The 16,345-nt window shown below is 34.6% G+C and overlaps 1 protein-coding gene across 1 annotated transcript in view; it reads right to left on the bottom strand.

Annotated features, from left to right (window-relative positions):
• Positions 1–16,345, bottom strand: part of Scin (scinderin) — an 81,066-nt gene that overhangs the window by 41,399 nt on the left and 23,322 nt on the right. Inside the window, exon 4 of the mRNA XM_027932716.3 lies at positions 12,440–12,589. Coding sequence (XP_027788517.3) covers positions 12,440–12,589 — 150 coding nt within the window. The remainder of the gene's footprint in view (positions 1–12,439; positions 12,590–16,345) is intronic.

The following is a 16,345-nucleotide window of genomic DNA, read 5'->3' as shown; positions in this document are numbered from 1 at the left end:
CTTATCTTAATCATTTTAGTGTGGATGGCTCTCCTTCTATTTTCACCATAAGCACAGCAAACACTAAGGTTCCAAGAGCAAACATTTTAACTACTCAGTAATTTCTCTTATTTTTCTTCCCTACCTGAAAAACAATCAGTAGATTGCAAGCATATGGAGCATAGAAATAAATTGCAAATGTGAAGTGAGGCCTTGTTGGTATGGTATATTTACCTGCTACAAGGCGTTTTGTGCCTTAGGTAGACAAATATTTGATAATAGGGAAGATCCACACTGATAGAAAACCCAGGCACTTCTGAGGAAGGGCTGAGTCCCCCTGTTGTCAGCTCCACCCCATCTAGACATGGGATCCCAGCCTTTGCTCTCTGCTCTCTCAAGTGATGGGCTTCCCTGTCTCTAAAGCACTTTGTCTCTTTAGTGATACAGCAAATGAAGAGAAATGTGATAATCAGGTAGAGAGGGAAGGTATTTCTGAGGAAAGCACGTGATCTGATACACAAGTTTGGATACAAGGACCAAGTGTCTGCAAGAGAGTGAGCTACCCAATCATCACGTACACTGCTCTCAACAGAACTTTCTGCAGTAATGTCTATATCTGCACCTTCCAGTACAGTTGTCATTAGCTAGTTCTTGCAACTGAGCCCCTGAAATGTGGCTAGTATGGATGAATAGCTGGATTTGAGAAAGTTGACTTATAAGTCATTCTAACATAGAAAGCTAACTCACAAGTTATTAGAATATCTCAGCCAGAACATCAACTTATGAAACCAGAGCAGTTGCCACTGGCTGCATATTAGAACCATCTGGGAAGTAAGAAAAGAGAATGCCAAGGTCTGTGTGAGATTCTGGTTTGTTTATTATGAAGACCAACACTGTACATTTGAAATCTGCTCAGATCTGGAGATATGATTTAAGTGTCGGTGGCATCAGCTTTACCAACCTAGTTCACACATCACAACACAGCAGGTCAGCCAAGCACTTCTGATATTCACACTAGTTTCCATGGCACATGTCCCCTGGATAAGTTATCAGGGTCTGGTGGTCTGGAAACTGCTTCAGAGCATATCTTGGGAAAAGATTTTTAGATCTTTTCTGGTAAGACCTCAAGCCCATTTGGACATTTCTTTCTGATCAGAGTTTGAATGCATATTGCCAACATTTGCCTTTGAGTTTCCTCATTTCTATGGATCACTCCCTTGTCTTTTTGACACACCCTTCATCTAGAGTGGGCTAGAGAGTGCACAACTGCGAGGCTCCGTGGTCCTGTTTCCACACTGAAAATGGTGAAATAACTAATACCACTCAATTGATATGAGTGAAATAATGTATGTGAAGGGATTCCTACAATCACTGGTATATCATGAGAACTCAACAAAAGCTAGGTTTTCCATATTTCTTCACCCTTACATATGTAGAGTCCAACCTTCCCCTGGTCAAAGCATTGTTTCCCCTCTTTGACATGACCCTGCATATTCTTGATATAATTCTTTGTGTTACAATTACACCATTGAACTTCTTACACACATTTCATTATGGACTTACATTTTCTTGTTATTTGCTCTTATCCTGATCGACTGATTTCATCAAGCAGTCTATTGTGACAGTCTATCTATCGACTGATTTCATCAAGCAGTCTATCTATTATGCCAAGTGAAATAAGCCAGTCCCCCAAAACCAAAGGCAGAATGTTCTCTCTGATATGCAGATGCTAATATGCAATAAGGGGGGGGGGGGGTAGAGAATAAAAGTTCATTGTATTAGACAAAGGGGAATGAAAGGAAGAGAGAGGGATGGGAATTGGAAAGGCAGTAGAATTAACTGGACATAACTTTCCTATGTTCATATGTGAATACATGACCAATGTAACTCCACATCATGTACAATCACAAGAATGGGAAGTTATATTCCATGTATGTGTAATACATTAAAACACATTCTACTGTAGTATGTAACTAAAAAGAACAACATCAACAAAAAAGAATGTAGGCTCTGAAGGAAGGCTGCCTGGCTGTGATTCACTGATCTCTAATTCTCATTCCCATCTGGACAAATTATATAGCCTCTCTAGGACTCACATTTCTCATCTATAAAGTAAGGATGGAGCAGACCCTCTTGGGCTCTGTCCATACCTCTCTTGTTCTACCTAGAGGCCATCTGCACCTTGTATCTTAAAGGGGTAAGCTTTCTCCTCTCTGTCTGATGGCATCATCCAGCCACGACGAGGTCGATCATGTCCACCACAAGGCATGCTAGGGCTTCTGGAAAGTAAACATCCAAAGAATGACTCTCTAGCAATGAGGGAAGGGAGTTACTAGCTAAATCTTGTAGCTACCTCAGCCTTCCAACTCTCAAGGGTGCTCCACAGTTTCTGAGGGCCCCTCTGGGACTGAGCCCCTGGGTCCTGCCACATTAAATCACTTATCACACTGTGTTCTCAGTTTACCTCCAGCTGGTGCTTCCAGAATCAACTCCCAAATAACAACCTGCCCAAATACTTGTCTCAGAGTCAGCTTTGGGAGGGATACAACCCAAGACAGGTGTTATAAACGTATCCACATACAGGATTATTGTAAGAATTAAAATAACTCACCCTATAAAATGCATAGAAGGGTGCATGCAGGTAATATGGAAACACTGAATATTTGTCATGGCAGTGGGTGTTACCTCCACTACTGTGAGTAAAAACCATTTCCTGGATCATGAAATTCCTGTGTCAATGACAAGTATTTGCATGGTATCAAGAAAAATGCATCCGGAAAGATTAAGAGTGAACAGAAAATTCAGTCTACTAGTGAGCCATTTGCCTTTACCCTGGGAAAACACAAGATGAGAGAAATAATGCCATCACTTAGCAATGCGGTTCCTTGACAGTGAATGTCACCATTCAACTGCAGTGCATCTGATGCTTGCTTCAATCCACCTCCATGATCTGACTTCATTTAAGTTTTTTTTTTTTTAATAGGGGCTTGCTTTTAGTTTATTCATTCACTATAGCATTAATATTTAATTTCTCAGTTATGCATGGTATAGGACTTCATATGCTAATATATTAGTAGGGATTTTACTTGTTTGTATATAGACACTAACATATTTCCTTTTTGGTAGTACATTTTTTTCATAATTAGTTAAAAAATATGGGATTATCCAAAACTAAGAATTTCTTCAAGTTTCCTTTAAGCAGAATACTATATTTACATGAACAAGCCATGCTTTCCTCACAGTCATTTTTAAATATTTTTTATAAATATATATTTTTTTCAAACAATGTGACTTTAAAGTTTCAATGCATTAAACACCCTTGTGACCAAATAGCAATTCTAATTGCTAATAACTCTAATTTGCACAAGTATTGTCAATATAACCCACTGCAACACACTATGATCCTTGGCTCTGAAAAGGCAGTATATTTAGAAGCATAATTTTGATAGTCTCCATTTCAGGGAGTCCTCTCCAGTATACAAGCCTATTTCCTCATGATATTAAATGAATACACATTATACAATAAAACTAAGGATAAGAGAATTACTGGATCTTGAAAACTCAACCTTTTAATAACTGCACTTGGCTAATTTTTAATAAGATGTTAGAGGAAAACAATATAAATCAATATTATTGTCTATTATTATATACTTAAAAACTATTAATTTACAAAATTAATGTAAGAAATTGTAAATCACTGAATAAGTAATTTGTCCTTTTCATATCTGAATTTGACTAATTCTTAGCACATGGGATTAAAAAAATGATCTAAAATTGCTGAAAAAAGTTTTATTAGTTTTTATTATGTATTATCATTATTATTATAACAAGAGAGCAGAAGCTTGCCATCCTAGTGTAATATTTATGTTAGCTTATCTAGTTTATTATTTATTTTAGTTTATCAATTTAAATATGTATTTTGTGGGGCCAGGTTCCATTCCTCTCCCCTGTACTGTTCATTCAGTCTTGGAACTGCATTATCCTATTGCTATTTTCTCACTTCCAATGTAAACTAAAGGGGAAAGTTCCTCATTCAGAAATGATTACCAAGTGATATAAATTTGAACTGATTATATCAAAGTGGTACCTTATCAGTAAGGTCACAAGTCTTCATGTTGAACTTCAAGTATCACTTTATTGCAGCATATGGTTAACTAGCTTACTCTACACATTTTTCATCTTTGTTCAGAAAAAAACTTCTCGCATCAGACAAATCAGTGGGAAACAAAACAGGCATCTAAATTAAATGCTAGAAATTCAAATGACAAATTAAAAACTGAAAAGTGCCTTGAACAGCGCTGGGCCATAAATGGTAGATATAAACAGCTGTAGCAACTACAGTGTTCTAGAAAGGGTCGCAAGTTTGCAGCAGGTACTAATTGCCACTATAATTAATTGGCTATCAAGTGTGTACTAAGTTTTGCTGCTATAAAGGAAAATGGAAGAAATGATTTAATTACAATGAACCAAAAAGAAGAAAGGGAAAGATTCCTGTTTGCAGGCATCCCTGACATTTCATTTATTCCATATATGTAATGCAGATCAGAACTAATCTAGAGAGTGGCAAATATTTGGGATCCCTTTTACTTAAACATCTTTGAATGGTAAACCGGTCAGTGGACTTCCTAATCCACCTGGCTTTCACATGTGACTTCAATCAGAAATTCTGATCAGTATTTCCTGTGTACCAGGCACCATGCAACAGAAATAGGAGATTACAAAACATTTAAGTCATTGTTCAATTTCTCAAGAACTTTCCCAGGAAAGTTGAGGGAGGATAAACAAGGAATCTGAAGGTACTTGGAAAGCCCACAAAGACAAGCGTACTTTTCTGACAAAACTTTTTTTGTTGTCTCTTGAAGTGTTTACTATATCTATTGACCAAATAAATACCTCAGGCAACTCAAATTTCCATCCTTACAACTCGCAGAGATTTGACTAACTATGAAATAAATGAGAGAGAAACAGAAAGCAGTTTAATGAGTGATTCTTTTGTATGGATATTATAAACCCACAAAACAACTTTAGGTTTAACATTTTTAAAAAAATTTTTAGTTGTAGTTGGACATGATATCTTTATTTTTATTTGTTTTTATTTTTATTTGCTTCTGAGGATCGAACCCAGTGCCTCACACATGGTAGACAAACGCTCTACAGCTGAGCCACAACCTCAGCCCTAGGTTTAACATTTAAGCAGCTCAAAACATCATACTTATTCCCTGATGCTAAGAAGCTATGTAATTATTATTCTCATTTATATTATCTTTAGGATACTTAAAAATATCCTACACATTGCTCCAGAAATTTTGTGAGTGAAATTTTTCACAACTGCTCCTCATCTTTATGATCCGTATTTCTTTGGCTCACTTGCCACTATTACCTAAAGATAAATGGAGAATGACTTTTCTAATCAAAGACCATGCCTCAGAAAATAATGTTCCCTCCCCTCTGCAATATCATTTTAAAATCATCATGCCTGATTTAAATGTACAACTATATTTTAGTTAAAAGATTAAAATATGAATTAGTGTAAGTTCAGTAAACCCAGGATTATGCTATGAAACAAACACTGCCACAGAGAAACTAAGGATTGTTGACAAAATTCTAAGTTTCCTAATTCCAATATGTTTTCATAATAATTCATTTTACATGCTGAAATGTGTCAATATTCTAAGGCTTAGATTATCAGAATTAAAATTCACTTCTATCTCTGTATATTTAAACTACATAAAACCTTTATAAGCATTAGAAATATGCACAGCCCTTTTGATGCACAACCTTTTGAAGTAAAGTTTTGGGGAAGATTGAGACAATATAATGAGTGATTTCAAAACCAAAGTTACACCTCTGTGAAGTACCTTGGAGTTCATGGAACACATTCAGTTTAATTCCAAGCAGTGAGCAGCAGTGGCCATGACGGTTCCCAAAGAGGTGGCCCTGGGATTGTGGGCACCAGCTGAGCAAAGCAGTCACAGCCTCTCGACAGTAGGATTGTGTGCTAGAGAGTGAGAGATGGACTATTGCAGTTGCTGGGGAAATGGCCTGACCTGGAAAGGATGATTCTACAGATGGAGGTATCCAACAACTCCTAAGAACATGCATTTTTATTTATGGAATCAACTTTTTAGACACCAGCTTTATATTTCTTATAAAGCTCAGGGCTTTCACCTGGAATATATGCTAGCTGACTAATATGTGGAAAAATATTTTAGTAAATATAAATGAGTTCAAAATTTGGTTGCTACTTTTTTTTTTAGTTGTAGATGGACACAATATCTTTATTTATTTACTTTTATGTGGTACTGAAGATGGAACCCAGTGCCTCACATGTGCCATGCAGGTGCTCTACGTCTGAGCCCCAGTCCCAGCTCTGGTTGCTACTTTTCAAGAAGTTAGTTAGAACTATCTACTCGAAGAAAAAAAAATACTAACAGAACATATGAACTATCCATCTCTAAATACAAATGGCTTTTATATAAATGTACTTGGTCTTAAAACTTAGTTTAATCTACAGTATGGCTTTGTCCATAACTTTATCAATACTATTATCTAAAAAAAGGGGAATTTCTAGAGCAAAACAACCCACTTGAAAACTGAAAAGCAGACCAAGTATATGGTGCCATGTACTTCACAGTTGTCTTAAATGTCTAATTATTTGTCCTAATTAGCTCTGAGGGCTGCACAAACATAAAAGCAACATCTGCCTGCAAGGAACCTGGAGAGGCGCCAATAACATGTAAATTTTATTTGGCACAATACTTTGGGGAACTATGACTAAAATTTTACTCTTTGCCTAAATAGACTTTGCATAATCCATCTTTAAAGATATTAAAGAACTATCTGAATGAGCCAATCCAGATGCTCAGACCTGCACATCATATATGGCCCATCAACCTGCCAAGAAAATGACTGAATAAAATTTTATTTTTCATGTTGTCATTTATGACTTATAAAAACAAGAGGCACACATTTGCACAATTTCTATACTGGGAGATGCTCTAGAAGTTAGTCTAGTTTGTATGCTAATATGAAGTGGCCTAAATATGGATTTTATCAGGAGAGGGCTTCCAACCAAAGGTAGCATTCAGACCCTGCTGTGTGGAGCTCAAGGACCCCCCTACTCGTACCTACTCCTTCTCCTTCCTAATGCATGCTTATCTCAATCAGACAGCAGAATAAGCAGAAACTTCAAACTTTATTGGGAACTAACTCAGCATTCAATAAACACTAATTCAGACATGATAATGACATTCTAATGTTCCTTTTTCATCCAGAAACAAAGATTTCACGTGAAACTTTCCAGGGAGGCTTACTACTGTTTTTATAAAATCAAGAAACCTGGGCTGGGGCTGGGACTCAGTGGCAGAGTACTTGCTTCACATATGTGAGGCACTGGGTTTGATCCTCAGCACACATGCAAATAAATAAACAAAATAAAGATATTGTGTTCATCTATAACTAAAAAATATTTCAAAAAAATTGAGAAAACTAATGTTTCAACAGCTTAGCATCTGCTTACTATCTCCTGGTGGTATCTTTCCAGCTGGTGTTGGTCTCAGCACTTAAAGTGATTATCAACTTCACATATTTTAAAAAGTCTTTCTGGAGTAGAAGAACTAGTCATTTGGATTGTTTCAACCTGTCCCGTGTTCATTCCCTTATTCATATTCACCAATGTTATCTTTTAAAAAATGAAAGTCCTAATCAGATTCTAATTATCTTTTCCTTAGGGGATCTTCTAGCTTCCCTCCCAAAGTTTAAAGAATGAATACAGCCAACAACAGGGCCTTAGGGCTGATGAGATATTTACTTTCCCTTCACATTCATTGATTATTTTAAATATGAAAAGAAAAAAAAAACATGAAAAAAGTTTTGTTAATTTATGTCAAACATTCATGATAAATATGGTTATAGTGAAAAAATAAGTACAAAACAAAGTGTGGCTTTAGTTACTTCCACATACAGAATTTTGTTGTTGTTCTTAGGTGCATGAGCTTTTAAAAGTGCTAAAGATATAGCTAAGAGAGATAACCCGCCCTGGTTCCTAGTTTTGGTAATAATACCTGTTGTTTCCAAGTCCCATCTCGAGAGTACTGCCTTTACTCTGTAAAGTGTTCCAGTTTAAAGGATAAATTTATAGAAATTTTCATGGAAATAATAGTGTGATTAATAGATATCTGAAGTGCCTTGAACCAAAGATCAATTTTTTAAAAACTTTCAGGAAAATTATTTTTCATATTTTCAGTATCAAGTACTTTAATGTGCTAAAAAATATGTTCCAAACATTCAACATTAAATATGCACTAAAAACAATTGGGTCATAATTAATTGAAAAGTCCTTGATTTCTAAACCTTACTTTTTAAACATTACTTTCATGTGTAGACTTTCAAAGTTGACAAAGTTAATTTTAAAAGATCCAATCACCTCAAAGGTAAAATAAAACCAATAATTTGGAAGATGTTTATTTTTAGACTCCTCTAGCAAAATCATCAGTTGCATCAGTCTCAGAAAAAGAAATGACATTTCATGACTCTGTGAATGTGCACACTATGGACCACCTTGGACCACTTCTGAAGTCTGCTGGACCCACTCTAAGAAAAATATTTTTAAGGGCTGGGGTTATAGCTCGGTGGTAGAGCACTTGCCTAGCATGTGTGAGGCACTGGGTTCAATTCCCAGCACCACATATAAATAAAATGCAACTATCAAAATACATATCTTGTCTATTTTTTTTAGTAGTAGATGGATACAATATCTTTATTTTTATGTGGTGCTAAGGATCGAACCCAGTGCCTTACACTTGCAAGGAAAGCGCTCTACCACTATGTTACAGCCCTCAAAATATATTTTTAAGAAATATGTAAATTAATATATGAGCTTCTTTAGTAAATTATTAAATAATAATACTGCAAGGATCTAATTCTAATATCTAATATCTGTGACAATCACCAAGTAACAACAAAATATTTTTTTTTAAATAGTACTGGGGATTGAACTCAGGGCCTTGTACTTGCTAGGCAAACATTCTACCATTAGAATTCCAGCCTTTTTTCTTTATTTAATTTTGGGACAGGGTCTGCCTCAGGTTCCCAGGCAGCTGGGATTATAGGTGTGTGCCACAGAGCTTGACTAAACCTCAATGATATTTGGAGATTATCCACAGTAACTACATTGTGATCTGAAAAAGTCACAAGTACTGCTCATGCTAATCTAGTCTGTTAATCACATCCACAATTGGAAGAAATGACATATTTTAGTTAACAGGATGGTGAAAATAAAGTTCTAATTTTCACAATCAATTTCAGAATTTTTTGGATTCTATCCTTAAAGTTATAGGACTGAGAAAGCCCATAAGTCCAACAAGTTTATCATAGGTACACAATTAATTCATCAGATAACCACTTACCCCTATAATCAGCCTACAAAACAACATTTACAACAAAAATCCCACTGAGTGCTTGTTTTTCCTATCTAAGGAAGGCCCTCACTGAACACTCCTTTCATTCATCTTGTGAGTGACAGCTGTCAAATACAATGCCCTATAGACACAGAGTTTTTCATATGGACAACAGTAGGTGCTTTGTAAGATTTTTTGAAAACCCCAAACAAAAAGTCTCTGAAACACAGGGCATTTTAAGTATCAGGTCCTTTTATTCCTATCTCTAATATTTCTAAATTAAGAATGTATTTTTCCTCTTTTTTCTTCATATTTACATTTTACTGTTTCAATTTAGTAATACAGCATAATACATTGTTTAAATTCTCTTTTTTCACAAGCTTTGAATAAAATCCAATAAGCAAGGGCACCAAATGCAGGCATGCACAGCCAAGCCCCTCAGCCACAGAGGCTTTGCTTCCCAGAACAGACTGAAAGTATCACCTGATTGATAACTAAATGCAGCTACTGGTCAAGAGATAAGGTAGAATATCAGATCATTACAACCTAAAGGGACCACAGAAGCAGCTTTGTCTAAATGTTGACTTGACAATGAGGAACCAGGGACCACAGCAAAACATGAAAAAGCAGGGATGAAGTCTGACAGCCAACAGGACACCTTATCCACCACTCCACCAATGTCCTCAAATCATTGCAGCCTCCCTTCATTCATAGTTTCACATGGAAAATCCCATATTTTGAGGGAAACCACAGTCACATAACTTTCATGACAAAACATTATTATAACTGTTCTCTTTGTTATTAGTTCTTGTTAATCTTTTAGTATAAATAATGTATGAATTGAACTTTATCATAGGTACGTACATATCAGAAAAAATATAGTATATACAAGGGTTGGTATTGTGTATGGTTTCAGACACCCACTGGGGATCTTGGAACACATCCTCATGGATACAGGACGACTGCTATACAGCCATTGAAACAAGGGCTTACAGTCCTGTAGAAATATTTCTTATAGACATTTGCTTCCAAATATACAAGTTGAAAGATTTAAATGGCTTTAGTCATATCTCTAAAACAGAGGCCCTGAAAAAATACTAAAGAATCATGAATTCATTTTGAATAGCTTTCAATGTCTAATTTATTAACAGTATTATTTTGGCTGTTGAAGATCTGGTAAAACCATCTTTAACTTAATTTTGTTTGGATGACCTTTATTCTGACTATAAAAGGAATGCTCTTTATAAAGACATTATGAAAATATAAGGACAAATGAAGAAGAAAATAACAGCCACATCTAAAGAGTCAAAGATAATACTGGTAAAATTTCAACCTATTTCTTCCCATATATTTATGTATGTCTAAATAGCTTTATATACATAAACTTACATATTAAGGTAATATGGTACGTAAAATCCTATACCTTACCTTTTCTCTTAGCATTATACTTTGAGCATTTTCCCTACTGAATTAAAATGATTTCTAAAAACATCAGAAAAGTCTGTATTCAGGGGTTATTAAAGAAATAAATCTTAAACACATTATAATTGATAAAATTATGTAATTTTTGATCACTGGATTTTTAGGCTATCATTGATCAGGTAACTAATGTATTAAATTGCTCTATGTCAAAAGCTAAAATATATTTATAAGATAGTCTTTGGAAAAATTTAAATGGAAACAGCTAAACTCATCACTGGGTAGTACATAATTTCCCAGGAATTTAAACAAATGACAACTCAAAAAGATATCCCCTACCACTATTAAATGCATAAGATTCAAAAAGTGTTACAATACAGCCTGACAGAGTTCTGTAAGGTCATGATGGACTACAGCATTTATGCAACCAAGTAGCATTTGGTGAAAACATTTAGAGACTTGAACGCTGCAGGAGCCAAATAAATACTTGTTAAGTGAATAAACAGCAATAAATTTGCCAATATATCAAGACATCTGAATATGATTATACCCTGTGATGATAATCTTACTTACAAGAACAGATACAATATGGACAGTAAGGTACTCACTGAAGTTTTCTTAAAATGGAAAGCCTGGTCACAACTATTCTCTAATATTAAAATAATTGTTACCATGATAAGTGAAATAAGCCAATCCCAAAAAACCAAAGGGCAATATTTTCTCTGATAAGGGAATGCTGATCCACAGTGGGGTGGGGTGAGGGTAGGGAAGAATGAAGGAACTCTGGATTGTATAGAGAGGGTTGAGGGGAGGCAAGGGGCTGTGGGGATGGGAAGGATGGTGGAATTAGATATTATTATCCAATATACATGTATGATTCCACTACCTGTGTGATTCTGCACCATGTACAGCCAGAGGAATGAGAAATTATGCTCCATTTGTGTACAACGTGTCAAAATTTATTCTGCTGTCATATATAACCAATTAGAACAAATTTTAAATTTTTTTAAAATAAAATAATGATTAAGTGAATAATGTATGTCTATGGAGCTGTAGTAAAAACGTGTCTAAAGACAGCTTCTTGGTTTGACTGAAATATTTAAAATACTGGTATACTTAATACCTTTGTGGAAGATTTCATTTCCTTCTTTTTTTATTGTTAATTTTTTTTATTTTAGTTTCAATGGACTTTTACTTTATTATTTATTTATATGCAGTGCCCAGAATCAAACCCAGTACCTCACACATGCTAGGCAAGCATTCTACCATTAAGCCACAACCCCAGCCCCCTCATTTCCTTCTTTCACTAAAACAGTTGTCAACTTTAAAATTGGATGTAACCATTGCATTTTTAAAAAAAAATTTTAAGAAGCATTTAATTATTATCTTCCTTTCAAAATGTATTCTAATTGCCAATAAAAGTGTCACCCATGGGTTTGTCCTCAAATACCACAGAAGAAGGGGCTGGCATTTCCTGTGATGATTGTTCAGGGGATGAAAGAAGAAAACATAGCTTTCTGTTTTCTTAATACCATCACACAGATAACCCTGATGTACACACACCATACACACACACACACACACACACACACACACACGAAGGATGGTAGTAACCTTGTAACAAATAACACTAGTCCCAGTACCTTCATAAGCTCAGATGGCTCACTTCCTTCTTCCACCACAATGAGTTGAGACCTTCCTTTTCTTTCATTATCTCGAATGCCGATGGCAACCTGGCTTGCTTTCAGACGCTCATATTTGTTGCATGAGGAACCACACCACTGGTAAATTTTCTAAAAGAAAGAGAGATCTTTTGGCCTCAAGTACATGGGAAGCACACTCAAACTTGATGGGCTACTCATTGTGATTAATTAGGAAAAACCAAAAAGGTATAAGAAAGGAAAATTAAAATTAGCTACAGGTGAGGTACATATAATTATACATATATTTAAATCATATCATTCTGTTGGCTGTTAGTATTCTAAAGAAAGCATTTTTAATGCAAAATATAAAAACATGCCTCAGTGTTCTTTGTATATAAAATACAATAATTATAATTTATAAAAGTGAACTTATATGGATTATTTAAATTTAATATAATAAGTCTAGCATATTTCAGAGAAGTAGTCAAGAATCTGTTAAGGCAATATACTCTTGATGGTCATAAAAACTTATATAACACTTTTGTCAAGCAATTTACTTATTTATAAATTTATTCACTCCAACTGACAAATCCAAGTTGCATATACTTGTCATGTACAATATAATGTTTTAAAATATAGAATGGCTAAATCCAAATAACTAAAATATGAAAAGCAATTTAACAGTGGTTATCAGGAGTCATAAAAAGAGTTAAAACCTTTTATCCAGTAATATCACCATCTAGAATTTATTTTAATAAATTATTCTTAGAAGAAAAAACCCACATATACAAGGATTTTCATTGATATATATCAATGAGATATTAGAGAAACATTAAATGTTTAATAATAGGATATCAGTTATACAAATTACTATACATAGGAGAAAATTAGGTGCTTAATTATTAAAATTATATTTTAACAGAAAATATGGAAAAATATAAAGTCATTTGATATATAATAGAGATTTTAGCTACCATTTATATTGAAATACCATATATTTTATATTTGAGTACAGTATTCAGAATGTATGCAAATCCCAATGCAAAATGAGAAATACATCATCATTTTATCTATTAAATGTGGTTTAACAAAAGAAAAAAAAAGTTTAAGTTTCCCCAGCCTGGTGCGTGTGGGAATGGTCATCAGCACCCACTATTTGTGTGATATAAGCATTCACAAGCTTCTTTTGAGGGCAGTCTGGCTCAGATCAAGCAATTAAATGTGTTTTGTTTTTTAATATATTTTTCAGTTGTAGTTAGACATAATACCTTTATTTTATTTATTTATTTTCATGTGGTGCTGAGGATCAAACCCAGGGCCTCGCACATGCTAGGCAAGTGCTCTACTTCTGAGCCACAACCCCAGCCCTAAATGTGTTTTTAATATTGAGAATTTCTAATAAAAATCAGGGATTTCTATGAATTTATCCTAGAGAAATATTCAAACACTGATTCTAACAACAAAGAAATGAAACGAAACAAATGCCCATCAACAGACAGAGAGCTATTAAATACCATTACATGGATACTTGTGGACTCCTCTTCAGGAAATCAAAATTGAGGAAATGTTTTAATATTGATGCAGAAAATTACTGGTATATCAGTAAGAATAAAATAAAGCTACAGAATAATACAGTTATATTTAAGTAGAAACCAAAATGTGTATTTACAGGAAAAAAAGATATTTAAGGATGAATAGTTTTAAATGATGGGGGGCATGAATATTCAAAAAGAAAGCTTCCTATATGTCACATTCATTTATTAGGTGCTTATTATGAGGTAGATGTTGGGGATAAAGAGATGACTAAAAGAATTGCAAGGAGAGATTGACTAACAGACACTTTACTAATAAATATATTTGCAAAACCCATGGTTTTCAATTTCCACCTGTCTCATTAAAGCATGGAGAGGTAGTTAGCATAGTGGTTAAATGTGAGGGAGCTTGACCTGGGCTGTCACTTTCTGGGTATGTAACTGTATGCTTGCCATTTTTAAAAAGAATAGTAAATTAGTAATGGCAAAATAAATGAGCAAGTACCCAAGCATCCAGAGAGATGGACTATTTTCTCTGATTGCTCAGTCCAGACTCATCTTTTCATTCAAAGCCAGTTTACTGTGTGCCTAAAGCCAGGGAGGTTTTTTTGTGTGTACTGGGGACACACCATTGAACAAAGTAGGCCTGAGACCGTCTCTCTAAACCCCCTATTTTGCCCTGTTTCTGACTGGCCTAATACTCTTTAAGAATAAATTGTACATTTTAGGATTTTAAACTTTTATTAAAAAATAAAATAAAAGGATTATGCCTTATAATTCTTTTCATTCTAGAATGTGACTTAATTATTCAATATGGTCATGGTGTACTTCTTTCCTATCTCTTAAGAGAAAAGCACACTTGTATTATTTCCTCTCCAACGTCTTTTCTACATCTGGGTATTGGAACATGAAGCTCACATATGGAGACCATGTGAATATCCTGCCAAGTTTAGCAGTCATAAAGAGCAAAAAGTGGTTTTGTAGTCACTGAGCATTAAAGTACAGAGGTGTGAGCACTATCCTTAGAGATTCTCAGGTTCTGGATGACTGCGTAACTGACAGCTCTCCAGGAGACTCTAGTATCCAACCACATTAGAACCATTGCTGGTCACCCTGGGCACATATAGCAGGGAATCCACAACATCTAATTAGGTGCCCAGTAGGTCACTCTGCCAAAGAGAGCCCAGGGTCTAGGCTTAGATTCCTTTCCCTCTCCTACTTCATAGTATTTTACAAATAATTCTTTTCTCAGCAGGTCTGAGAAAGCAAACATCCAAGGATTAAATTTTATATCACACTGAAATATGAACAGTACATCAGAAGTGAGCTCTAAGATTTCTCAGGCTTATTAGCAACTTTCAAAACTGACTATTTTATATGAACATCCTATAAATGTTTATGTTCTTGATACCTTGGTTATAGAAATTACCTCTCATCTACTTCAAAGAGATTATATAAAATCCCACTAAATTTTATTAGCATCTTTAAAGTATCAGGGAAGCCTGATAAAATGTGATTAAGATGTTTTGCAGATAATGAGAATATCATAAGCATAATTATTATTTAACATAGAATTTTATAATATTCTATGGAGTCTAAAATATTTCTCACAATATTACTTTGGATTGGAAGATTTTAGTATGCATCAATTCACATTATAGAAAATATTCTTTATCATTGTTTAGAGACCACCATCTCTACCTTTAAAATAGTAAAAAACATGTAGGAAATACTCATAAAAACAGCAAAACCTTAAAAGTGAAGTTTTACTTTGAACTCAAAGATAACTAAATCATTAAACAAAGTGTTACAAAATATTTGTCACGAAAATGAATGGTTTGTGTGCTACTTATTATTTAATTATTTCTATCTTATTTTATGCTGCCATTATATACAAGTGACATATTTTCTTACTAGTCTTATTTTTCAGTGGCTAATTGACAAGAAATGCAAGAAAATAATGACTTCAATTGTAAAGTGTCAAAAGTCAGAATTGCTTAGTCACACTAAAACATCATCTTCATTTAATTAATTTAATGCAAATATAGCTATTCATTTAATGCAAATATAGCTATTCAATGGTGGCAACAGCACATTAAAACTTGCTTTAAAAAGTTTAAATAAAGGCCAGGTATGGTGGCGCACACCTGTGATCCCAGTGGCTCAGGAGGCAGAGGCAGGAGGATCGTGAGTTCAAAGTCAGACTCAGTAATTTAGCAAGGCTCTAAGCAACTCAGTGAGACCCTGTTGCTAAATGAAATACAAAATAGGGCTGGGGATGTGGTTCAGTGGTCGAGTGCCCCTGAGTTCAATCCTCAATACACACCCCTTCCCAAAAGTTTTTTTTAAATAGAATTTTTAATAACTCATTAAA

The sequence above is a fragment of the Marmota flaviventris genome, chromosome 1 (genome assembly GCF_047511675.1).
Source record: "Marmota flaviventris isolate mMarFla1 chromosome 1, mMarFla1.hap1, whole genome shotgun sequence".
Lineage (NCBI taxonomy): Eukaryota > Metazoa > Chordata > Mammalia > Rodentia > Sciuridae > Marmota > Marmota flaviventris.
This window is presented reverse-complemented; position numbering and strand designations above follow the sequence as displayed.